We start from the raw sequence: 25798 nt of genomic DNA on the forward strand, positions 1-25798 counted from the left end.
TAAGACACCATTCATTTGCATGGCTCTACCCGCTGTTACAATTTCGAATTTTGGTAGGGGGTGGGTGGTATTCTCTATCCAATAATTTCCAAGACGTCTCAAAAGGTCCTCCTGTTTCCCTTATTGACACTGGACCCGATATTGCATCTCTTGTGACAAGAGACGTTTTTGTTATCACACCCTATTTTTACATCATCACAAGATATGTTCATATCGTCATTACGCTATTTGGCATGATCACTGCAAGACAGCATAGTCACATAAAATTTGCCGTTTTCGCGTTCTATAAATATGACTGACTGCCTTATATATGTGACAGGTACCGTACGCGGTACGCGACCTTATGTTAGATCTCTAGAAAGATTATTTGTTGATACCGGTTGATATATCATAAATTACAAACAGTAGAAAATAAGAAAAATATCATGTCTGCCCAAGAGCAGATGCGAAAGATGCTCGATGAGCTGATGGGAACGACGAGAAATGGTAAGTTACAGAGGTGTCTGTGAAATACCGCATTACTGTTAATTCCTTCTTTCGATAATCGCGTAGTCTGGCGTTAGGCTAATAATATAGGCGCCACTGTAATACAGCAGCCTAAGTTTTAGCCTACCACAGTTAGGCATATACCCCTATAATGAGAACTGCCCCAGCATGTACCTCGATGGATGCTTTTTTTAGTTTTGTGAGAGTAGCCTTAACTATTGTAGAATTAGGCCAAACTGATCACACCTTTGCAGTTCACATGTTCATATCATTCGCGTGTTATGTTCATGTATGTTGCTGATTTTCGTTGCTGAGTAGCCGAGGCCTAACATAACATTTAACAATAGTGGACCAGGCTGTAGGCCTAGGCTACAGTAGCATCTGGATTGGAGTTGCAGAATGCCTGGTTATTTCCTTTATAAAAAGTATGGCTTCACTGTTGTCCACTGTTAGTGGATAATGTACATAGGCAATCTTTGATAAAATTTCTAAATCCAACCAGCCTTGGAGTGGCTCTGTGGATTTGATGTCAAAGTGGGACGGCCACTTTGAGAGGCAAATAAATACTTTTAAATTTATGTCCAGCTTCAATACCTCAAAGTGCCTCCGCAGATACAAATTCAAAGTGGAACTGCCATTTTGAGAATGACGCCAGCCTAGGCCTATAATTGGTGAACAATGTGCAACTTGTTGACCTCGTATTGGTTTTTGCATTCAAAGTCAAAGTTGGGAGCTATTTGAAAACAACACTAGCCTGGGCCAATATTTGGTGAAGGCAGTACAGTAGACCTCAATGCTGGCTACATTTATTTATTTCTACACTTATTGCAAAAATTGATTGTACTCCCATATAACGTCTTGGCTATGCGAATGTAATCTCTAAAATTTCCATTAGAGCATATTACTTGTGGCCAAAGTAGTCTACTTCTAATGAACATGTGGAAATGGCCTGCTATGCTTACATATTTAAGCGCTCTTACAGTAATTACTTCCAATTATGATACCTATGTCAATGGTACCAGGACCTCTTAGAGCTGATATGATGAAAGTCAAATCATAATTCACGATTGTTTGCTCTTTTGATAAAAATATTCTCACTGTCAAAGCATTCAACTGCCAGGGTGGTATGGGCTTTACTGTGATATACAGTGACATTTTCATGTCAGGCGAACGGTGGCCAAATTGTTTCCGGTAAAATACTGTAGGTGCAGTCATCATATTAGTGATTTTGTAACATGTTTTACATTGTTCATCACTTTCTGTTGGTTGAATAAGCTCAAATTTCATACTTACCATACAGTATGTATATGTACTGAAATTTCTTGATTTTTTGTAACACTATAGGCATCGAAGAAGGAGCAGCTCGCCCTCGATTTACTGATGCCAAAGTGTGCAGAGCATTCTTGCTAAACTGTTGTCCACATGATATACTAGCAAGCACAGTAAGTATTACCCCCCAACATTTGTTATTTCAGAGCAGTTTTCCTGGTCTTAGTCACATTACTTTGTTAAGGGGGCACTCATTCATGCAACTGCAGAGCTTCTTTGATGGCTTCTACAAACAGTTTGTAGTTCCAAACATTGATTTGTCACTATCTATTCGACACTTAACATCATAAATTATATCATAACAACCTACAGTAATATATTTCTTGGTCGTACAGTGCTTTTTTACAGGGAGTGGTTATAGAGGACGGCGAGGTTTCAATTTGTGGAGAATTAAGTGTAAATGACCAGGTGTTCTTTTGTTCTTCTTGTAGTATAATTGTGCATGTTATATTTTGTGACAAGAAAATGTGTTACTTACTGTACTGTAGGTACTATAATGTGTTTTAAGTACAGTACCTCCATGTGAGGACAATAATTGCATGTACTATAGCAAATGCCAAAGATCATTTCAGGTCTTCTTATTATCAAAATAACTTGACAAAGTGGTATTGAACACTTCAAAGTGAAAAGAAACACACTGTCCCACTGGATCAACATCTCCATTGTATAATGTAACTTGTTCCAAAAATAACCTGCTGTACATGTAATGAAGACAACAGTGATGCTGGATTACTAACCGGATTGTTTGTTTTTCAACCTGTACATAATTAGTGTATTTACAGGTAACTTCTGTCCGTAACTCATACTGTAGCCTTCCCTGTTTGCAGTTATGCTCTGGCTCCTACTGTAGAACAACATTGTAGACCAACAAAATGAAGCAAACACAAAATCTGAAATGATTAACCTGTTTCTGTTTTCTTCATCTTTTGTAGAGGGCAGATTTGGGTGATTGTACAAAGTTCCACGATCCAGCACTCAGAGCTGACTATGAGATGGCTTCAAAATTGAGGGAACATGGATATGAGGATGATGTGAGTATACATGCAATTTTTAATGGAATTTTTATTTTTACTGCAGAAAGGTTGCTATGTTGCACATTATATGAGAGGTCCTTTGATATTTTGAGTAATAAACACAAGGAATGAATTGAAGACACTGTTGGATCTGATGTTTTGTGTTCCACACAAATCATTTTGAGATGCCTTTGAATGATAGCTTCTATAGAATATCTATGTGCTTGGAATGTTAAAACCCCAATTTGTCACTAAGGAGATGAAAACCATAAAACTTCCTTTCACAAAGTTTTTAATTGGATTGGGAAATAAGTCATTCAATGTCAGAATTATCCCACATGGGTCAAGGATATAACTTACATCATCAGTGCATGTTAAAACCACTGTGCAGGTCATTAAGGCAGTTGCTATTCATGAAGTTTTAGGGGTATAATTCTATTGTTTTCTGTCAATGTTGAAGGTCATTTGTTGTCAACAGAATCAGAATGAGTCCGAGACATTCACAGAAAACAATGGAATTATTGTAAATACTTAAACAACTCTACTTATCAAGACCGAAGTTCATCCAATAGATTGGGTTCTTGTATTTACTAATTGTGGCTCGACATGCCCAGTGTAAAATTCATCTTACCAGCAGTGTCATATGAAGTATGACCATATGGAATGTGGCAAGGAATTACTAAGCCATTTGGCTTTCTGGTTGGTATTGACTTCAGCATATGCTTGAATGTGTAGACACCCTAGAATTGAGGGTAATTAACTCACAAAGGCTAGTCATTTCTAGAAGAACTTTGTGCTGGCCTTTGGTTGTAATGCACAGATTTGGAATGTGTGCGAGATGTTTTAAACAGAATCTACCTTTCTTTATGTTATATTTCAGTCTCTTGCCCAACTTAATGCTTTCCTTGCTGACATAGACAGAAGGACCGAGGTCTCAAAGAAGCGACTAGCTGAGACCCAGGAAAGTCTGAGTGCCGAAGTGAATGCTAAGGTAAATTCATTTTTGATGTGAACTTTTCATTCATAAACTGTGTTATGACATAACAAACAAGCTCATTGTTCAGGATACATATTACACACCCAAAAACAGCACTGTTAGTAGCAATATACTGCCATTAGGATACTCTCTACCATAACAAGTAATAGGTTTGAACATATTCAAATGTGTGAGCATTGTGATATGAATTGTATTTTAGCTGTTCAACACAGGACAAGGTTAGGTAAGGGGAGGGGGGGGTGGGATAGATGAATAAGACAAATAGCATAAGATACATAGATTCCACATATAGTCTTTTGAAATGACAAGAAAAGTAATAGGGCTTTAATTACCAAGTTTGTATAGTTTTAGATTGTTTATACATTTCTGTGTGAAATGACACACATGGCCTGAGTGAGCCCTAGATAGTTGAGTAGTCTTACATATTATTATTGTCACTTTGTGTTATCCTTTTATGTTTTTATGCCTTCTTCATTAATTTCTTGAGTAAAACATAAATTACTGAACAATTTGCCTGAGATTGAACCATTTATTGTCAAATAAATATCGTGAAAACTTAATAGTTCTTGTATTAATTTTAATCTATTTTCAAGTAAAACTTTACGCAGGGTTTTTCTCCAATTGTGGTGCCTGCTGATTATATGGAATACTGTATTTGGATATCAAGATTGCTTACTTTACCAGCACTCAAAATTTACTTGCTCCTATGTTTATCAGCGGAAACTGAAATTTGTTTTCCAAGCACAATTTGTTTTTGTCTTTGTTTCTGGACTAAAAGGGAATAAAAATTCATTTGTAGGCAACAACTAATACATCAACCTGCTACCATTGCAGGTTGGAATTGTTCTGAATTGATCATTGATAAATTAAATTTGCAGCTTTGGAGAACACAACAAAGTATTAAAGTCTAATAAAGCAAAGAAAGAAAAATACAGAAATAAAAGAGAGAGACAAGCAGACTCTGCTAATGAGTTTGTGTTTGGAACTAGTTAGTGAAATAATAGATTTGATTTCTGCTTATATACAACTTTCTTTGGATCATCAGTTAAGAAGTTGCCTGGAAGTAAATTCAGCATAGGGCGTGTATTTGTTCCTGGAAGTAAATTCAGCATAGGGCGTGTATTTGTTCCTTGAAGTAAAGTCAGCATGGAGCGTGTATTTGTCCCTGTTATTATTCTTAATTCTCCACCCTTTGAATAGTTCTCTTATGACAGCTTCAGCAATGTTGAATGTGTTAAAATCCACTTCCTGTTGTGGTCAACAGAATAAGTCCCTTGTTTGATGTCATAATTTAGGGAGATCTATCGTCCACAGTGGTACAATTAAAGCTGGAAAGCTGCTCTTCAAGCAAAACCATATCAGTTGCTTTTTGGCTTTCAACCTGGCTGTAGTAATTGTGCGGGTCAAGTGACTTTGTGTGGCTGACAAAAGAATGGGTGATCCGTTTCAATGTTTACTATGAGCAAACTGTCCATGTGTATTATTTAGGAGCAACTATCAGTACAAGGTAAGGTGTACTGTGGTTGCAGGTTGAGTGCTGTTCAGCCTATTTGATTGTGTTCATCATTCTTTTCCTGGACAGATTGTCAGCCTCTTGACGCCTACATGATTGCTGCGAATGTCTTACATATTATAAGGAGTTTGTAAGTTGCATTGAGAATAATAGGAACAGTACTACATGATAACTATATAATGTCTCATGATGTTAAAGGTGCCCTGTAATTTTGTAATAAATGTCCCTCTACGTACTGATGTTACACTCAAAAAACGTTAATAATGCATTTGGAAACAATTTAGGCGATTTATAATGCCATCCATGTAGTACACAGAGTACGACTGCATTCAATCAGAATGAGTCAAATTGAAAGAGAAGAGGTGTGTTTAGCAATTTCCAAGAATTTAAACAATTGTGGGGTGTCTCTTATTTAGCCGTAGGGGAGGAGGAATTAGTTTGAGTCTTCAGACATCCTTTATTTACTTAAAAAGGAATAATACATTACTTTACAACAATGAAAAGTGATTTAAAATTCTCAATCACAAACAGTTTGAGATTCTGAAAAAAACTTTCGACCCCCAAATGGAAGGCTTTTCACCAATTAAAGAAAAAAGTTTGAAGAAAATGAAATTGAATTTTTTCTGTTTGATCTTCTCGATATAAGTGTCTTCACCACACTGGGCACCCTCTCCTTCCCCCACAAGGAGGTAATGGTTCAGTAGAGGGCCCTACATGAGTCAAATGTAAGTATGGCCACTTCTATCTTACCAGTCTCACCAACCTAACACACTTTCACTGATCTCTTTCACTGGAAAATGAAAAGCTCACCTCCCATGCTACTAATGGTTAATTGGATGACAAAGTAAAAAAACCTCAGGGTATTCACTGCACTGATTGCAAGGAAATGCTGTCATTTTACAACTTGCCTGTACATTTGTTCTGTACTGCCTTCTTGTTGTGAACACAAAAAAAAATCAAATTTCCAGATGGAAAGATAAAATAAAGGATTTCTTTGAGAGTTTTACAAAGTGACTTGTGCATATCCCATAAGACTGTGAGAGAGATCAGTGATGGGGGTTGTGTTAAGGTCCTGATCATTCCTGTTTTGATGTGACACTCCCAGTATTGAGCTGCAGGAAGTAGCCATCGCCAGCCCACCATTCCTTACCTCTTGCATGTCCATCTTGCAATGGTAGGTGACTCACACAGGGTTGATACTTAGCAGTTGGTTTGTCTGTTCTCCCTCCAGGCTGAAAAGGTCCACGAATTTGCGGAGCACATCGGTAAGAAGCTGGCGGAGGCGGAAAAACTTGGCAACGATGGCTTTGTCGAGGAGTCGATGAAAAAGATGGCAGAAGTCGAGGATCTCAAGAAGGAGAAAATATCAGCAGAGGTAACTTACAAAATTGCTTCACTTTGAGATTGCTTAGTTAATATGGATATTGATCTGGAGGCAAGTTGATGATATGTTTCATCACTTTTCATAGTGAAACAGCAAATTGTGTCGAAACAGAAACTTTGAAACAAATCCATTGTTGAGTTCTTATTGAAGAACATGCCTAGAAAATAAGTCAGCTGTAGGGCATGGCTGTTTGGTCTTGGTGTGCACCTAAGTTTAAAGGGTCAAGGCCATTTACACAGGCACCAAGGCCAAAAACATTTTTTTTGTGGCAGGGCACCAATGCCATAAACATTGAAAGTGTTAGTTAAATTTATGCTTGAAAATTAATCCTTAGAAGTAATGTGATTGCAAGTTGAAGGAATAACGATGGCAGGGATCAAAGACAATTTACATTCTTCAGTCCGCTTCCTGTTTGACTTAATACACTCGCTTTCAAAATTGGCTCCTGAGGCCTCACCATGATGCACAGTAAGCCACCAAAATACAGCAAAATGCTATATTTTTCAATCAGCAAACATTATTTACTTGTTATGAAGAAAGTTTGTTAGTATCTGAAACTAATGTCTAGATAGTTTTGAATCACAAACCCAAAAGAGGCACTGATTTATAATAGATAGATAGATAGATAGATAGATAGATACAGTAGATAGATAGATAGATGATTTATTCAGCCACATGCATAAAAATACAATGGAAATTGTTCAAAGAGCTCTAAAACAGACATGAAATTGAAAACGCATAACGATGAAAAACATATAAAAGTGATATTGCATGAGTAATAAATACCGGTAGGCTATCGACAATGGTATAAAAACATTGCGATAAAAATAACGATGTAAAAAAGTACGAATGATAAGAAATATGTACGGCATGAACCATATAATGTATACTTGTACGATAAACAGAGCGCTAAGTCAATGAAACAGAATTCAGAACATGTAAGACATAAGATACAGGGAGTGATAAATAAGTTAGCGACTATGATGCGCATTGAAAATCTTCACTGCAGAAGGATAAAAACTGTTAACTCAGTAAACTGATTGATTCAAAACTCATTTGTGTTCAGTGCTGATCGAGGTGTGTTGAGGTCGTAGCGCTAGCAACAGAACTAATGGCGAGATTTTCTCGTGGATACCCATTGGCTAATTTCGTTCCGGTTCCCAAGGACTTGTTCATTACACATTGAACATAAACCTCAAGATCACTCTGGTGATATGTATGCCTAAATGACTGTAACTTATCCTTTTAGCATTTTGCTGTGCACTATGGCTAGTGCTTCAGAGGCTTGTGGCTATTTAGTTTGACAACTTGAATGTTTGTGGAAACATTTTCAATCACGCCTGATTAAATTGGGATGTCTGTCTGTTGTGTGATAATGGAACAATCACTTGTTGCTTGATTCTTTAATGCGTCTCATATTTATGTACAGCTCTGGTCAGGATTGTTAGCTAAAAATAAGATGTAGCCGGATTTTACTATGCTGAGTTGCTTAGAGTAATAGGTCATGTTTATTGCAACAAAGCATGTGAGCATCTAATATGAGAAGATTACATAGGCCACAGCACAGTATACACATACTATGGCAACCAATGCATTTGATCAAATCTTCTTACAAGGGTTCAGAATTTGACCTCTGTTTGCCTCAAATGACATTTGACTTCCACACAAAAGTATAGGATACTTATACCCACTAAGGTGGGTCCAAATACTAATTAGGTTATGAAGTGAATGTTAACTGCCGACACACATTACAGTCTAGGGTACTACATGACATAATAGGGATGTTCGTGATACTTTTTTGCATTTACAACCAAAGTGGGCCAAGTGGCCATTACAGTATGTACTTGTGCCAATTGAACTGCTGTGTTTAAATGGCAAATTCATGTTTGGAACATATCACAGAAGAGTTGTTCTTAACAAAATGCTACAAATGTTAGGTGACAGACCTGATTGGCCCTTTTAACGGAAACATGATTTCTGTCAATGTTAAACGGTACATTCATTCGTTTAACAGTGGCAACCCTACTCAGTATGTGGATCCACCTTAGGGGGTACAAGTATCCTATACTTTCGTGTGGAAGTCAAACGTCATTTGAGGCAAACAGAGGTCGAATTTTGAAAACCTCGTAAATTCAGTAAGTCCAATAGTAAAGTTTGGATGAACTTCGTTTTTTGGCATGTAGATCTACCATAGTAAGTACAAATGCCATATTGTTGTCTGTGGAGGTTATCTGAGATAAGCAGAGGTCAAAGTCTGAAAATCTTGTATGCCTGATGGCTCAAGAAGGTACCTTGGCTGAACTTTATAAGTGGTATCTTGGTCTACTTAAGTGAGTACTTGAATATCACTCGAGTTCACAATATTAGCTCCAAAGTAAACCTTCACACTTGGTATGTGGATCCAGTTTATGACTGTATTCTATAAGAACTGTCTGTGCAGAGTAAAGTAAATGTTCTCATATATATACAGTACTGTAAATGTGGCAAGGAATCACTAAGCTTGGCTTTCTGGTTCTTATTGGACCAATGCAGTGAATTGGTTATCTTGATTGACAAAGATAGATTGCCATTGGCAGTCTCTGATCATGTCAGACTATGACCTAAATTAAAGGCAGCCTCCTTCATAGCGTGCCCTACATATTGAGTGGCAGCCTGAATGAAAACTCTCATATGTACTTTGAAGAAGCACTCATTGAAAGTTTAACCCAAGGCTATTCTTATCAACATATCACTTCCGTGCAGGAATTGGCAATTGTTATGTGTCTCAGGAATGAACTTTTAATGTTTCCTAGGGTTGAATGCAATTAAGAGAGAATGTTTCTTTTTAAGAACCCTTCAAAACCCATGCCTCAATAATGGAGAAAAGGTGTGGTCAATGACCCTCTTTTTCAAATCATATTTGTCATCAATGGGAACCTATTTAACAAAGTTACTATACATAAAGAATATTAATGGGAGCGATATTTTCAAGAGGTTTTCCCCATGTACAGTGTTTGGCATATTCAAGCCGTACTGTTACTGAAGCAGTTTTGAATTTGTTTATGATTTGAAACCTCAGGTAAAGGAAAATGTAATTGCAGATGTTACCCAACTGGTGTTTCGAGAAAGAATTGTTAGTAGTAGGGTTAGAGTAAACTTAAATGTTACTAAGGAGGAGAAAGTTATAGTAGTTGGTTATTCTGCAATAGGAGGGTAGTGGGATGTTCAGTTGCTGAGAAAAAGCACCTCAAAAATCAACAAAATATCACTTGGCCTGTAAACTGCAAAATTTGAAACGGTCATAAACCAGACAATTTTGAGGCAATGCAACTGATATTTTCACAGTATGCTTAATTCATGGTGCTCTTATCACCTAAAGAGGGTGGTAAGCTAAATCTGATGATTTGATATGGAACCACTCATTTGCAATTGAACTCCAATTATCCATAGCTAAGCATGTATGTTACAGTACGTTTCCTTTTCAGTTGAAAGGTCACATGATTTCCCTAAAATGTGATCGATCAATTGACACCTGTGATTAAGCATATTGTATTACATCAGCTTCACTGATGCAGTGTTAATTCATAGAAACCTGGTCGTGATATTACCCTACTTGTCTAACCCTCTAAACATAAAAGAGGAGATGAATATTAGAGTCACTTCATTGCAGAAGAGGATGTCATAAACTGAATGTTTATAATTAAGCTAATCTTGTGTCTGGCTTCAACTGTCTGTATGGTAACTATGTTTAATACAGTGAGTATGTACAGTGTTGTCTGGCTGTAAGCTGGATATCCTGCCCATTACATTTGCTTACTGTTTAAAATTTGAATCCAGTAGTTATCAACTTAATTGAAAGAGGATCTATTTTGCCTCAGAAATTTGTGTAAAAGTCATGCTCATGCAATAATATACCATTTGCCCATGGTATACTGTGTATATATAATGTTTTCTACAGTCACATTTGACAAATCTAGTCTGGTTTCACCTACATTTCTTAAGTCAATTTTAGAAGAACATGACATAATATGGTTGATGCATTACAACCATATTTACATTACAGTACAATACAGTAGTATTCCTGCTGTGAAGTAAGTGGAAGGAATTGGATTTCATCCTACCAGTGATAAATTACTAGTGCAGGTATACTCAAGGCATTAAACTAATGTGTGTATCTAGTATTTTCTCATTGCAGCTGCACTGATCTGATTACAATAACTGGTAAAATCAGTGATTTGCTCATTATGCAACTGATATGTTTTGATGATTTGTTTGGTCTGTACTCATTTTAAGAAAGAGCCATCATATCAGTGCTTTACTCTAGCTTAAAATTATTTAAACTTATTGCCTAGATATATAGCAATCAGGTTGTGAAAATCAGCTCGCACATGAAATGTCTACATGTGCAGATCATAATGTTTATAGGACATTTACTCAGACCTGTTTCAAAAACGTTAATAATGCTGACAGTTAAAGTCCCTATGGGAAATTGGATGAAGAAAATGCAGCAATGACACTCCCCTTAATGCCATCAGTTTCACTTGGAACAACTACAGTATACAACATCTGGACAGTCTACAAATACAAATCTACAATTTAAAATGACGGCAAAAATCCAAAACAGTCATTTTTTCTCGTTGACTTGATGTTGATGACGTGCAGTTGTATCAAAAGCTAATATATATATAAGCTATACACATATATATATATATATATATAGAGAGAGAAAGAGATAGATAGATATAGATATATATGATATGTACGTGGTATATATCATAGTATAAAACTAACAACTGGATCTATTACAGGTCAAGCACAAGATATTTGCTTTCGTAAGCTTATTCCCTCTGTCTTCCATTAGCGTATCACAAACAGGTTAATGTTGTTCTGAACAGTGTCTGCTTACCTGTCAGGTCAAGTTGTGGGTTAATCATAAGAAACAGTAAACAACCGGCCTCACGCTATAATGGCAGTAGGCTATTGATCAAAAATTTTTAAAAGAACAAAAACAGTTGTCGAGTAGCCTTGTTACTGAGCTTTATTTCTTGCCCCGATAGTGTGGAAGATTCATTCAGGACACAAACTTGTTGAAACACTGTTATATTCTCACAGTCTTACTATCAGCTTCATCTATTGTATCACATTGGATCACATTTGTTAAAGAGTGGTACTGCAAATATGACAGTTTTATGTTTGTCATGTTGGGTATTTATCAACATTATCCAATGGATTCCCTAAGATAACATTTTAAAACTATCACTCAGTAATGACTCATTGAAATACTATTACTGCATATTAAAGGACATGTTAGGATGAAGATATAAACAGATGTGTTTCTTGGCCAATATAAAAAAATCATGATGTAAACAAATTCACTCAATTCATTCTTTCCTGGATGCTCAATGGCTCCTTGGACAACATCAAACAAACCTTTGGTTGTCCAACAAGAAATTAGTAATCTCAGATTACCCAAGGACCCTAAGCAATGCTTAGCATCATTCCTGAACTTGGTAAGGAATCAGTACAATGGATGCATTATTCTGTTGATTGTATTTTAGTTAAACGCACAACTTAACAATTTTGGCAAATTTTGTCAAGATATATATATGAATTCCAGTAAGTTTTGGGGACCTTGATAAAATAAACAAATTGTTGTGAAGTTGTGTGTTTAAGTCTGCATCTCAGGACAACAGAAGGTTATTCATTGTTTGATCATACTTTAGACACTGGAGTCATATCAGAATATCAGTCTAAAGCAATATGTGCTCAGTTTGTTAATTATGTGATTTTCTCCTAACACTAACAGGAGGAGTTGAGGAACTCCATGCCAGCATCCACATACCAGCAGCAAAAGCTGAGAGTTTGCGAAGTATGCGGTGCATACCTCGGATTACAAGATAACGACAGACGACTGGCAGATCACTTTGGTGGCAAGTTACATCTGGGCTTCATTGAAATTCGAGAGAAGCACGAGAAACTTCAGGTGGGTTAGCACAGAGACCAGAGCAATAAAATATGAAAAAAGGTGCTAATTAATCAATATTATATATATGAGAAGCATCCGTGTATTGTGCAGGGATGTGTATTGGAAGGTTACCTTATGAAAGTGGTTCAAGGTGAAGTTTATGTCCACATTAACACCACATATTTAAGACAGCAAGCTGAGCAGCTCACACATACTAGACAATGCACTATGACACCTGTCATAGTTCTAGTACGTTAGAAAATTCAACTACGTGTACGAACACTGTTACCTGACATTGTTTATACTTCAGTTAAATTTGTTGCTGTTGTAGTATGTGATGATGGTAGTCCTAGCTTTATTTCAATTGCCATCATTGAACTGATTTTGGCTATGAAATTAATACCACATTTTAGGAAATTTTGCACACTGCACCTCAGAGTCATGCCTGCATCTGGTTAATGGATATAAGTCTAACACATCCTTGATTGCTGTGTAACTTTGGTAAACTTCTCAAGATTTCTTCTTGTGAACTTTACATTAAGCTGTGTGTAACTATCTGTTTGGACAAAGGTCATGAAAGTCATGAAAGTTTATCGTGTAAACCTGTATAACACAAGCACAATAAGAATATATGGAATTTTATGTCATTATGACAGCACGTTCCAAAAGTCTCATAGCGATGTTTAAGTTTCTTATATGAAATACGAAAGTCTATATATTAATGCACATTGAAATCAACATTTTGGAATCTACTTCATATGCATAGAGATACAAGCAGCTGGTTAAAATAGGTAACAGAACTGTGACATACTTAGCAGCTTTATTTCAGATAAATAGCCAATATAGAATTAAAGCTAGTGTTGTTGCTAGTGAGTTGAGGGTAGTAGTTAAGCTACGGAGACTAGCAATATATGAAGGATAGACCTCTGTTAACCTATGAAAGGAGTGGCATTTTTGTGGAAGAATTCCATAACAACATGTTACAGTTAAATCCTTGTAGTGTACAGGTGGTAATAAGCCTGCACAGCTAAAATTGTCTTTTAAGATGGTTAAGTTGAGCTTCAAACGTTTAACAAATGCAACACCAATGGAAAGGGATTGGTGGAGGTTGTGTGAAAGCCTTGTGACAGTACAGAATTAATTGCTAAAAATTTTGTCGTTTAAAAAGCATGAATATGGATAAAATACAAATAAAATGAGTCAATTTGTTATTCAGTATACTAGATAACACTGTACTAATAATGCCAATACATGTGTTGTTGTTTATGGTCTTGTTAGGCTCTCGTTGCCAAGAAAGCTGTGGAAAGGGAGACGGAAAGAGCAGAACGTGAGAAGGAAAGAGAGAAGGAACGAGAAGAGCGGGAGAAAGAGCGAGAGGAGAGAGAAAAGAAAAGGTAATTAGATCGTGGAAACGAGCAGTACGTCATATTAAGACACTCTGATTCCAATGACTAGGCAGTTGTTATAGGAAAGCCTACCAATTAGTCTCCACACAAAATGTTTGACAATGTCATTATCAACAAGTCAACTTCTGTCAAATTTATTGAAATTGGTACAGGTGAAAGGTCACATGTGGTCAACAGGTGTAAAAGTCTGAAAACCTTGAACTCCAAACTTAAAAGGCTGCAATTTATCTGTGAATTCTCCAATGCTATGATTTTCTTTGGTGAACATAATTTGGTCAAATTCAGTTTAGTTTTATGAAGGGGCTCTATAGGACTTCAACAAAACATAGAGTCATCCAGGAATGAACATTGCTTCAGAGAGTTGATCGTCTTGCTTTAAATGTGCACTTAAACTGCTCTAATCAGTTTTCACCCTCAGAGCTTCGAACGTTCAACAGGTTATCTCAATTGGTGCGGAAAAAATGGCTCAGGGGATCAACAGCTTATCTTAAATGGTCTCAAAATTGGCAGTTTCCTCAGTGATTTATACTGGATGAGTTTTGCTTAGGCAGTAGGTTGTGAAAATATTTTCACAGTGTATAAACTATGTCAAGTAACTCTCAATCATTAATAAGGGGTTAATCAACGGTCTAGCGTGCGTTACTCACAGGATTAATGCACGATCGGGGGATAATGCAAGCGATGCACGAGGGCGGAGCCCGAGTGCATCCAGCGATAGCATTAACACCCGGAGTGCATTAATCATGTGAGTAACGCACGCTAGACCGTTGATTAACCCCGTTCATTCATATACTACCATTTGTGTGGGGGAAAAATCATAAAACAAAACATTTTTGGTTACATATAACCAAAGATTTATTAAAGTGATGCCCCGTAATTTTACCGTGCGTTACTCACAGGATTAACCACGGTCAGCTGACCTGAATGGACCAATAGGATTTAGGAATCTTTACTAAGTATGAATGAATAACAATTACTAAAGGGATGGTTGATAGCAGAGCTGATTTGCTAGCTCAAACTTGGTAAAAGAAAATGTCCTTTTATGCATACATTTGGTGTCTATATAACTCACTTACTCTATATTAGTCAGATAGTTATTTTGAATTTTGAGCACATTGTATGGCCAGGAATCACAAACTACTATTTCACTAAATAGACTTTGTCAACATGACAACTGATTCCTGATACCTTCCTTTATATGTTGCTGCATTAGTCAACAGATTATTTTTTCACCATCTTAATTTTGGTGAGCATAGATTTTAATATCAACATGTATGGCTTTACCACACTATGAATATGTTAGGGCATAGGAACCACCTTCCTACAGACCTGTCCATTATTCATGTTATTTCTGTTTGTAGTGCTCTCTTGAATAATGTCTTTATTGAACTTATTCTATATTTATTAGTTTCCCAAGCTATTTTTTCCTTTTCTTGATTGGCCAAAACTCAAGGGGTCTCATTGGCATGTGTATTCCTTTATGTGCCTTTAAAACGCTGCTTGGAAGGAAATAGACACTTCACTATTTTGTGATAAGCTACAGTTTCTGTTAGCCATTACCAAGTGTGAACAATCTCATATAAACAACACTTTAGCCATTTATTGTTGCTCAGTATTTTGGGTAGTTTACCAATGCAGGAGGGTTTTATTTGAAAGAAAATTCACACCAGAGGTCATTTCTATTGAAAGGTGTCTTTTTCTCACCAATAAATTTCTTGCCTTGTTATTTCTGCAAGGGTATTTGTAAACAGTTTCAGTGTTTGCTATTTACTGCTGGAGAAATGAACCGTGAAGGTCTGTTGGTTTACTTTGTGAGTTTGTGTGTCACTTACACTTATTGTAAACTGTCCTAAAGTCACGATCTGTTCCGATTGTCCTTGAATAGGCGCAGATCGCGTTCCCGTTCTAAATCTAAATCGAGACATCGCAGAAGGAGGAGCAGGTCTCGTAGCCGGTCTAAATCAAGAAGCCATCGAAGGAGGTAACGTGTTACATTGAGCTCTTCCATTTTAATGATAACCACATTGCTGACCAGCTGCTTAATTTCAGGTTAACAAGTATTTTGAGGTCAGAAACATTCTAAATGTAATAGCTCTCTGCACGCTTGAATGATTTTTGGCAAGTTGTCCAAACTCGTAAAGCCCCAGTAGAAGGGGTCATCTCTGTGGATGTGAACTTCTTATCATTTGAGGTGAAGAGAGTTTCAGTGCCAATTGCGTTGTAAATTTGAGAGCTCACAAACATATCATACTTGGTGTGTAGGTCGACTTTCATTTGTGCAAGAGCCTAGTTGAGCAAATTGAGTTAAACAGTGGTTCAAACTTGAGTGTGTTGTGTCAGATCTCAATGTCATGGAACCATTGTCCCTGGTAGCATGCCAGTACAGTGACAAAAGACAACATGAAAGCAAAAACATTTCCCAGGACAACATTCATGTTTCTATATTTTCTCGCTACTGCTAGGCTATTAAAACCAGTTCAGTTATTTATGTTATACAGCTAATGACCTCCATTTTCTATTCTACTCATCTGAGACCTTTACAAATTCCATACTATCCTACTTTGAATGGTCTATTGCTTCCTTGTCCACACAGTACATCATTCCCACAACATTTCATACAGGCTACTGTATGGTATACAGTATGTATGATATAGCACTTACTGTACATGGTAACAGGAGATGCAACCTAGCTAATGACACCAAATCATGAGACCAAAGATTTTAAAATGGTTTGAGTTACAGAAGATTTACAGTAGATAGATGGATACAGTAGATAGATGGATACAGTAGTTACAGTATATAGATAGAGTTACAGTAGACAGATGGAGTAATATGAGATAGATGGATACAGTAGATTGATGGATACAGTAGATAGATGGATACAGTAGTTACAGTATATAGATAGAGTTACAGTAGACAGATGGAGTAACAGTAGATAGATGGATACAGTAGATAGATGGATACAGTAGTTACAGTATATAGATAGAGTTACAGTAGACAGATGGAGTAACAGTAGATTTACAGTAGATAGATGGATACAGTAGATAGTTGGATGCAGTAGTTACAGTATATAGATAGAGTTACAGTAGACAGATGGAGTAACAGTAGATAGATGGATACAGTAGATAGATGGATACAGTAGTTACAGTATATAGATAGAGTTACAGTAGACAGATGGAGTAACAGTAGATTTACAGTAGATAGATGGATACAGTAGATAGATGGATACAGTAGTTACAGTATATAGAGTTACAGTAGACAGATGGAGTAATAGTAGATAGATGGATACAGTAGATAGATGGATACAGTAGTTACAGTATATAGATAGAGTTACAGTAGACAGATGGAGTAACAGTAGATTTACAGTAGATAGATGGATACAGTAGATAGATGAATGCAGTAGTTACCGTAGATAGATAGAGTTACAGTAGACATATGGAGTAACAGTAGATAGATGGATACAGTAGATAGATGAATACAGTAGTTACAGTATATAGATAGAGTTACAGTAGACAGATGGAGTAACAGTAGATTTACAGTAGATAGATGGATACAGTAGATAGATGGATGCAGTAGATTTACAGTAGATAGATAGAGTTACAGTAGACAGATGGAGTAACGGTAGATAGATGAATACAGTAGATAGATGGATACAGTAGTTACAGTATATAGATAGAGTTACAGTAGACAGATGGAGTAACAGTAGATTTACAGTAGATAGATGGATACAGTAGATAGATGGATGCAGTAGATTTACAGTAGATAGATGGATACAGTAGAGAGATGGATGCAGTAGATTTACAGTAGATAGATGGATACAGTAGATAGATGGATGCAGTAGAGAGATGGATGCAGTAGATTTACAGTAGGTAGATGGATACAGTAGATAGATGGATACAGTAGATAGATTGAGTTACAATAGATAGATGGATACAGTATATAAATGGAGTTACAGTAGATTTACAGTAGGTAGATGGATACAGTAGATAGATGGATACAGTAGATAGATTGAGTTACAGTAGATAGATGGATACAGTATATAAATGGAGTTACAGTAGATTTACAGTAGATAGATGCAGTTACAGTAGATTTACAATAGATAGATGGATACAGTAGATAGATGGATACAGTAGTTACCGTAGATAGATAGAGTTACAGTAGATTTACACAACAAACTTCTACTGCATTTCACGCTTGTTTTCTCACATGTAAATTTAACCTGTGTGGTTTGAGAAGTTATTTTGCCAAATGAACATACCTGTTGTAGACCCTCAAGGTGATTGATTAACCAATAAAATGTTATCTTTCAAATATTTGACAAGATTCCTCTCCAGATTCAAATTCTGTGTCCTTTTCTCTGGCAGATCTCGTTCCAGGTCAAGAAGCAGGAAACGCCGTTCACGTTCAAGAGACAGACGGAGACGATCACGCTCCCGTGATAGGAGAAGGAGAAGGTCAGGTTCCCACTCTCATTCACGACGTCAGTCTCCATCAGATGAGAGGAAGAGTAGAGACAGAGAACATGAGGAGGAAGAGACCAATGAAGCTGCTGCTTCAAGAAGTCCCAAACATGAGGAGCAGGAGGAGCAGCAGCAGCAGGCACAGGAGGAAGAAGAGGGAGTCCCACCCCCAGAGGAAGAACCTAGTCCTGAGAAGTGATGGTTTTGAAATGCTTTTTGATTAAAGATTTGTTACTGTTAAAACTGTACATTTTAAACCAAGTATGAACCATGAATAGTAAATAACTTACTAGGGGACATATCAAGTGGGGTTGGTTTGCCATACAGAGATGTACCCATGTCATTACATTAAACACTGGATGGTTGGATAGATTCCTTCATTACTACTAATGTATTAATTTTACTACTCAACCTCATATCTGTTAATTCATCCTTCTATTTTTCTCTTTTGGGTGACCTTCTTTCAGAGGTGACCAAGTATATGGGCTTTGTTGTTTTCATGATGGTATGCATTTTGCAAATAGTTAATTCCATTGCAGTAACAGAGAATTGTAAATATGCTATCCAGTTTTAAATTTGATCCTGTCCAGTGAGATGGAAACCAAGGATACCTTTATTTTTGTGTCACATATAATAAGCTGAAATGTGGATATCTTTTGTTACATCAACCTTGAAAAACTGTATGGATTTTGTTACATCACAGATAGAACAGCTGGATTGTGTGTATCTATGGGACAGTAGAACTGTGTGGTAACATGAATATTCCAGCACAAGATGCAGGTATATCAGATATACCGTATGTCAACAGCGTGTAACAGTGTGTATTTAAATGGTCCCTCTACCAATCGTGTATGGCAACAGTTATGGATAAACTTGCCATAACTATTCAAGGACACAGTTATGGCTTCATTTATATGTATTTGTTTCTTCCAAAATTGTTTTGAAGGGCGGCATAACACCTTCCTATCGAAACACTCCCTTTGAGGTCAAAATGACAGAGTAGATCTATGTTTTAGTTGTGTTAGTTTCACTGAAAACGATCATTTTTAATTGCATCACTTCACAAAATCTTGCTAGTTACATTGGACTGTAAAATGGCATCATATTTTAAGTCGGTGTTCTTGCTTGGGAATAATCATCATCTTTTTGTGAGTGTGTATTTATAATGTCTTTATATACCAAGATGATAACTTCATGAATCAGCTGCAAAAATATGAGCATGCCAATTGGTCAAGAGTTTATAATTCGATAAATACTTCAACGTCTGTATTTTTTATTGTGCACCAAATTTATGTTATCGGTGTACCTGGTACTTTTGAATTGATTGGGCTTATGAAGTAACTATTTGTTTGCACTCTTAAGGAGAACAGTGTCTAAGTTTTATTGATAGTAGTCTTTAACTTGCTGGAACTCGAACAAAGGAAAAGACAAGAAAAGAAGGAGATAGAACATTTTAATATGTACTGTACATGTAATAATTGTTCTCATCCATTACAAAGGAAAATCCAGCTACCAAAAAATAAGGAAAATGATGTAAATATTTGTATTGCTATCAGTTGGATAATAAATTTTCCAGAGGAAGCATTTGATGTCATTGCGTGGTGGTTTGTATAGTCACTGCTTATACATACGTATGAATCCTGTCAGAGCCCATCAGGGCAAGAATAAACATTCTCACACCTGGTGGCCAGATAAGTTAAGATAGATTCAATCATCATTTTGATAGTTTCCCATTTGATCCCAGTGGTTTACTGTAGCGTAATTACAACCCAGTCACTGAAAGACGTTTGGAGCCAATGAAACCTGAAATACTAGTTACCCAAATGTTTGACACATGATTCTCTGATTAATAACATATGTTTTCCCATTTCCAAGTTTGTTACCTTTGGCCTCGTGACTAGAAGAAGGTTGTACTAGACAGGATGTCATTATATAGCACCTATCTTATGATGGCTTTTACCCACTTCCTATCGAATGTAACACTTGTAGCTTTTTCCTGCAAATGTAAACAGCCACAAGCTGCTTTATCGGTTTTCAATGTAGTAAGTACCCCAGCTGGTAAAACATGCATAAAAGCAACGGGAAACAAACGAGCTATATTTAGTAATAATAGATAGGGCAGAGTACTTCCCATAGTCCAAAGTGATTTAAAAAGGTGACAATTTGAGATATATAGGAGAATGTACGAATGCCAGAATACACCATTAAAGTAATGCTTTGGTGTGTTCTTATATATACATTTAGATTAAATATAATGTATAGTAATAGAAAGTATAATTAAACATGAAATTAACCAGGGAAGTGTTTGTTACAAACCTGCAACGGTAGTCTGGGCTTATTTTACACTTCGTGAAAGTAGAAACTACGTGATCCTTCAATGTGTATGATATGACACTTATGCTGTAGAATTATCATTTAAATGCAAAAATTGTATACGATAGTGTGAACTACAATTTCCCCTGCCCGTAAAATTCTCGGCAAAATAACTGTTCACTGTCATTTAAAGAGTAGCCAGATGTATCAGGCATTTGTTAGTATCTTGAAGACAAGTTTGCTAAAGCTTTCCATAGCATTACTCAAAGATGAAATAATCAATTTTTTCAGTGTTTAAGTTCCTTTGAAGGATTGACCGAGTTGGAGAGTAGCCAATATTCAGTATAAACGGGAAAGTCGCATCCGTTGCTATAGACACATAATTAAAGATGAATCCCTCCCGCGATACACACAGCTACATTAAAACTGCAGGAAGCTCCAAATCCAGCAACGCGCTTTACAGTTAAAGTCATCTCAAATGGCATGCTAAAAGCCAGTGCGTTTCAGTTTTGATGACGCGTACGCAGGATTGTGTTTCACAGTTCAAACCTGCTACGAAAACCGTGTCTGCTGTAAAGCGAATAGCATCGTTGTGTATAATGAGCTTGTTGACGCAATAAGTCGGCTCCTAGGTATTGTTGCCTTGCCGTTGGTTTACTTCACCCTGAGGACTGGGCTCACTTAAACGAATATTATCGGAGGTCAAATGAAAGAAAATGGAATGGCTGACGAATCACGTGATGAAATGGAAGCTTTCTGTTCTTGGCGGCCCCGATTATTATTATAATTATTACTATGTATTTGATAGAACGCTGGGATATTTGACAGAGCGCCGATTTGTATTTGATAGAGCGCCGATGAAGGTTTGTAACAAAGTTTTCGTAGAATCAAAATATCCAATTGCCCTGTCGAAGCGAACACGTTACTTCAAGTTCGCTATATATAGAGATAAGACGACAGGTAGTTTCCTTTTTAATAGGTTCTTTTGTTGTTCCTCCACCGTGCGCGTGCAACCTGTACACCTGATCCACAAAAAAAAAACAACACGCCGTCGATCTTTCTTATTCCTCCGTCCCTTCCTTCTGTGCCTCTGCTTCTTTTGCAACCTCTCCATTTGTTTGTGCTTCTTCTTTTGCGAGTTCTGCGTCTTCGGCTTTCTCCTCGTTTGCATTACCTTCGATGTTTTCATATTCACTTTTGATCACACCCAGGATAACGCCGTATGCTTTAGCCCAAGCGTTTTTGGCGTCATCCGTGAACTTCTTTCCCAAGGCCTCCTCGAAAGTAGCGATGACGACGCCACCTAAATCCTGTCAAGGGAGGAAAAAGAGAGAAAACTTTACCCATACTGCGTTAGGTCCAGAAGAAAGGTGTAATTCTTACCGATTGATCGTTACAATTTCCCAACTGATGATGCAAGTCGGTGGGGTGTGGTCAGTTGTACATCGCTTTATCTCAAGCAGTCTACTATCATATGAACCCAGAACAGTATGCTTCGATTACAAAGTGTTAGAGACAAGGGCGGAGGAAGCACTTCTAATCTGGGGGGGGGGGCACCGACATTAAAGGGCACTTTGCAGAAATTCGATTGCACTGATGCAGCCTTATATTTAGTACCCTTTATAACTCTTATTGTATTATCTTATATGCGTATACACATCACTCCATCAAGGCCCCCCCCTCAAAGAAATATGCATACTAGTACTGCAATATCCAATGTGCAAATTGGGAAACAAGTTTTCTTTTGAGACAAAATGAGGTGATATCATGCCTGTTGCTAGTGTAGGAACCTTCCGAATTAGACATTATTTCTTGTTTATATCTTAACAATTTTTTTCCATTCGAAATAGCTTTGAGTTTGACCCACAGAAATTCATTAAAAGTCAGGGGCGTAGCAAAGATTTGCAAAGTTGTATGCACGACTATCTGAACGGAGCGCCACCATCGTTTGCGCGGAGCGTACAAGAAAATTTTTGGTTTTACAAACCCCTCAGATGGCGGAAACTTCCCGAGTGTTCATTCTGGTTCCCTAGCCTCTTGCTAACTTGAGACACCTCAATTTTTATGTAGGAAAAGGGCACATTTTTAACCTGAGGAAAAGTGGGGGGGGGCACGTGCCCCCTGTGCCCGCCGGTTCCGCCGCCCTTGGTTAGGGACCAAAAACTGCTGTCAAGCATTCTTTTCCGCCAACGGAGTTAGTATTACTACTGACCTTGTAAAAAGCAAAAAATGAAAAGGTTTCCGTCACCCTGTTCCTCCCACTCCTAAATGTACCCATGGTCTTCGATGGTGCATGAACTTCCTTCTCGCCACCCCACCCCGCCCCTTTAATGTGGATCACATTTACCTCGAAATGTTTTCTGCTAGTTCCACGTGGATGGTGGGAATGAGCAATATGTTGCAACATATCAACGAGGCACTCGATATCATCCAAATTCTCTACCACTGAGTTGAGAGCCGCTAACACCCTTAGTCCATGCGATCGCACCCCGATGCTCTTCTTTAACTCGTCAGGATTCTTGCCTTTGAACTTCGGGAATACATCTTGTGCCCCTTCACTCATTTTGAAAAGGCTGTAAAAAAAAATATGATAAAAAACACAAAGAAGGAATATTAAGGTATGAATGAACATGGATATTTTTTCATCTGTTTTGTTTCATTATTTTCGTCAATCTCAGAACCCAAACCAAATTTATTTCACAACGTGTCTCAGATGACTCCTAACTTAAATAACATTCAATTTTGCTAGACACTTTTGTTAGTTTGTTGGCAAAAATTTGTGTCACGTGTTTTGGAAAAAGAAAAACACTCTTGAGCGTACTTTTGCAAACTTTCCTGCAAACAATTGAAGGGTTCCTGTCACGTTCTGCCACGGAGGGAAGGAGTGGAGAACATTGGTTGGTGTGAAGATAAAAATACCCAGCAGATACAAATGTAGGTAGTTGCAATCGTTTTGATACGAAACACATAGGGAACGATTTGTGATTCAACAAAGTCACAGAAGTACTTTATGCTTTGAATCTCAAGAAGAACAGACATAAAACACTCATAAATTAAATATGCGATGCTCGCTGGTACCAGCGTACTTTGACACACCGTTGGTCATTCTTACTGCCTTGCCCTTTGCCTCAGGCAAAAATTTAAATTTCATCTTCTCCGGTAATATTTTTCTAGACTGACTGGTTTTTTTTTAATAGTAAGAATAAATTTCTAACCATTTGGGAAATAAGAGTTAGTTATATTAGTTTCTATTTTACCCAATCCCAATGGTGATAATAATGTTGACGAGAACCATGTCTTGAAATTTGTATCCGAATCGACAGATCAAAATAAATTGGATATGAAATGCACATCAGACTTTTATCTCAACAACATTGATGAAATCTTAGATAGATGCCGACAGTTAATGTTCCGCGCTTTTGGGACATTCCAGAGATAATAAAGGTTAAAACAATTTGGAAAGCTTAGCTGACCTCGCAAAGGTTCTGAAGTTTGGTTGCACAAAGAAACCGTCATATAGCAATTGGAATAAATCAGCAAACTGGTTATTTCAAAATGTTTTTGTGGATGAAATGGTACTGAGCAGACGTCCAACCTGTCGAGGGTGCCGGTGAAGAGGGCTAGTTAGATGGAGGAGGGGCGGGGGGAGGGGTGGAACACCAACCTTTGCAAAATTGTCGTGGTTACACCCCATTGCCTACCTACTTCGCAGAACGATCGCAAAAGAATATAGAAGAGTACATTTTGACTGACCTTATCATCATTCACAAAATTTTAGGATTGTTCAGTTGGACAAAAGAACAATTCCTTTTAAGGGAAGGGAGCGAAATGGAAGTTTCGATCATATTTTGCCCATTATTTGGACATTCTAGCATAGGCCTATTTAGGGAGCAACAGTGAGTTAAGTTTAACTGCCATATTGACAAGTGGGTACACGTCACTAGTGAAACCTGCCATTAAACTGATTGTTACGTAAAATAAAAGCTCAACAGTCAAATCTTTTCCGTTTCATATACTTTTTGTTTGCGTGATAAAAACAGAAAAACAAAGCTCAAATCCAACGTAAATCAAATCATAGCGTGCAGGTAATATGTGGATGTTTTTGTCGCAATGACATCTCTTGTAACATTGGCGTGATATCCGAAATAATCATAATCCCGTGGAGCGTCTTGAAAAATAAAATTGTTTCATAAGGCTTTCCATTATGCCTGTCAAAACGTGTAAGTGTCCTCCGAAGGGCAGTAAAACTCCTTTCTACAAGGCCCGACAAAAGAAAAAGTCTTTCCTGAGTAAAACACATGCATTTCGTTGCAAATTTAATTTCAAATAAGACATATCTCTTGGGATTTCTGGAGTTCAATGCATTTAAAGAAAGTTCTCGTCAAGAACCTGCATCGACGGCTGACTTCAAGCTCTCGGTTGGTCCTGCCTGTCTTAGATGAAAGAACTCAGTTTGAACTTTGGGGATTTAAATTCATCTTACAGACACTTAAGAAATGGCAATGACATAGATTTATGGATTATTCTAGTTGTTTAACAAGTACTCTGACATGACACAGACATATACCTCGATTTATCAGCAGACACCACCGATCAAATCGACTTACATCAGCTGCAGCCGACCCTCTGTAATAATATCATCTGTGAAGAGGGTTAGCTGCAGACAGCCCTCTGTAATAATATCATCTGTGGGGAGGGTTAGATGCAGACAGCCCTCTGTAATAATATTATCTGTGGGGAGGGGTATTTGCAGACAGCCCTCTGTAATAATATCATCTGTGGGGAGGGTTAGCTGCAGACAGCCCTCTGTAATAATATCATCTGTGAAGAGGGTTAGCTGCAGACAGCCCACTGTATTAATATCATCCGTGAAGAGGGTTAGCTGCAGACAGCCCACTGTATTAATATCATCCGTGAAGAGGGTTAGCTGCAGACAGCCCTCTGTAATAATAT

General features: G+C 37.4%; 2 protein-coding genes across 5 annotated transcripts in view; one reads left to right on the forward strand and one right to left on the reverse strand.

Annotated features, from left to right (window-relative positions):
• Positions 1-306: 306 nt before the first annotated feature.
• LOC139960340 (putative RNA-binding protein Luc7-like 1) lies at positions 307-20121 on the forward strand. The gene is made up of 9 exons (XM_071958646.1): positions 307-486; positions 1831-1928; positions 2748-2846; positions 3709-3819; positions 6570-6713; positions 12508-12684; positions 13945-14060; positions 15958-16053; positions 18437-20121. Exons 1-9 carry the CDS (start codon positions 426-428, stop codon positions 18729-18731), a joined length of 1197 nt encoding a protein of 398 aa, XP_071814747.1. The 5' UTR covers positions 307-425; the 3' UTR covers positions 18732-20121.
• The window catches only part of LOC139960339 (uncharacterized), a 90966-nt gene continuing 85137 nt past the window's right edge, over positions 19970-25798 (reverse strand). For all 4 annotated transcript variants that reach the window (XM_071958643.1, XM_071958641.1, XM_071958642.1 and 1 more), the window contains exons 7-8: positions 23193-23418; positions 19970-22155 (exon numbers count right to left, since the gene is read on the reverse strand). In XM_071958643.1, the coding sequence (XP_071814744.1) occupies positions 21907-22155; positions 23193-23418 (475 nt within the window). In that variant the 3' untranslated portion in view covers positions 19970-21906. The remainder of the gene's footprint in view (positions 22156-23192; positions 23419-25798) is intronic.

This window comes from Apostichopus japonicus, chromosome 19 (assembly GCF_037975245.1).
Source record: "Apostichopus japonicus isolate 1M-3 chromosome 19, ASM3797524v1, whole genome shotgun sequence".
Taxonomy (NCBI): Eukaryota; Metazoa; Echinodermata; class Holothuroidea; order Aspidochirotida; family Stichopodidae; genus Apostichopus; species Apostichopus japonicus.

Bases quoted from the DNA above. Each gene is read 5' to 3' on its own strand.
- LOC139960340 (XM_071958646.1), top strand. From the start codon at position 426: ATGTCTGCCCAAGAGCAGATGCGAAAGATGCTCGATGAGCTGATGGGA. The intron at 2,847-3,708 runs GTGAGTATACAT...GTTATATTTCAG, and splicing joins AACATGGATATGAGGATGAT to TCTCTTGCCCAACTTAATGC. The intron at 6,714-12,507 runs GTAACTTACAAA...TAACACTAACAG, and splicing joins AGGAGAAAATATCAGCAGAG to GAGGAGTTGAGGAACTCCAT.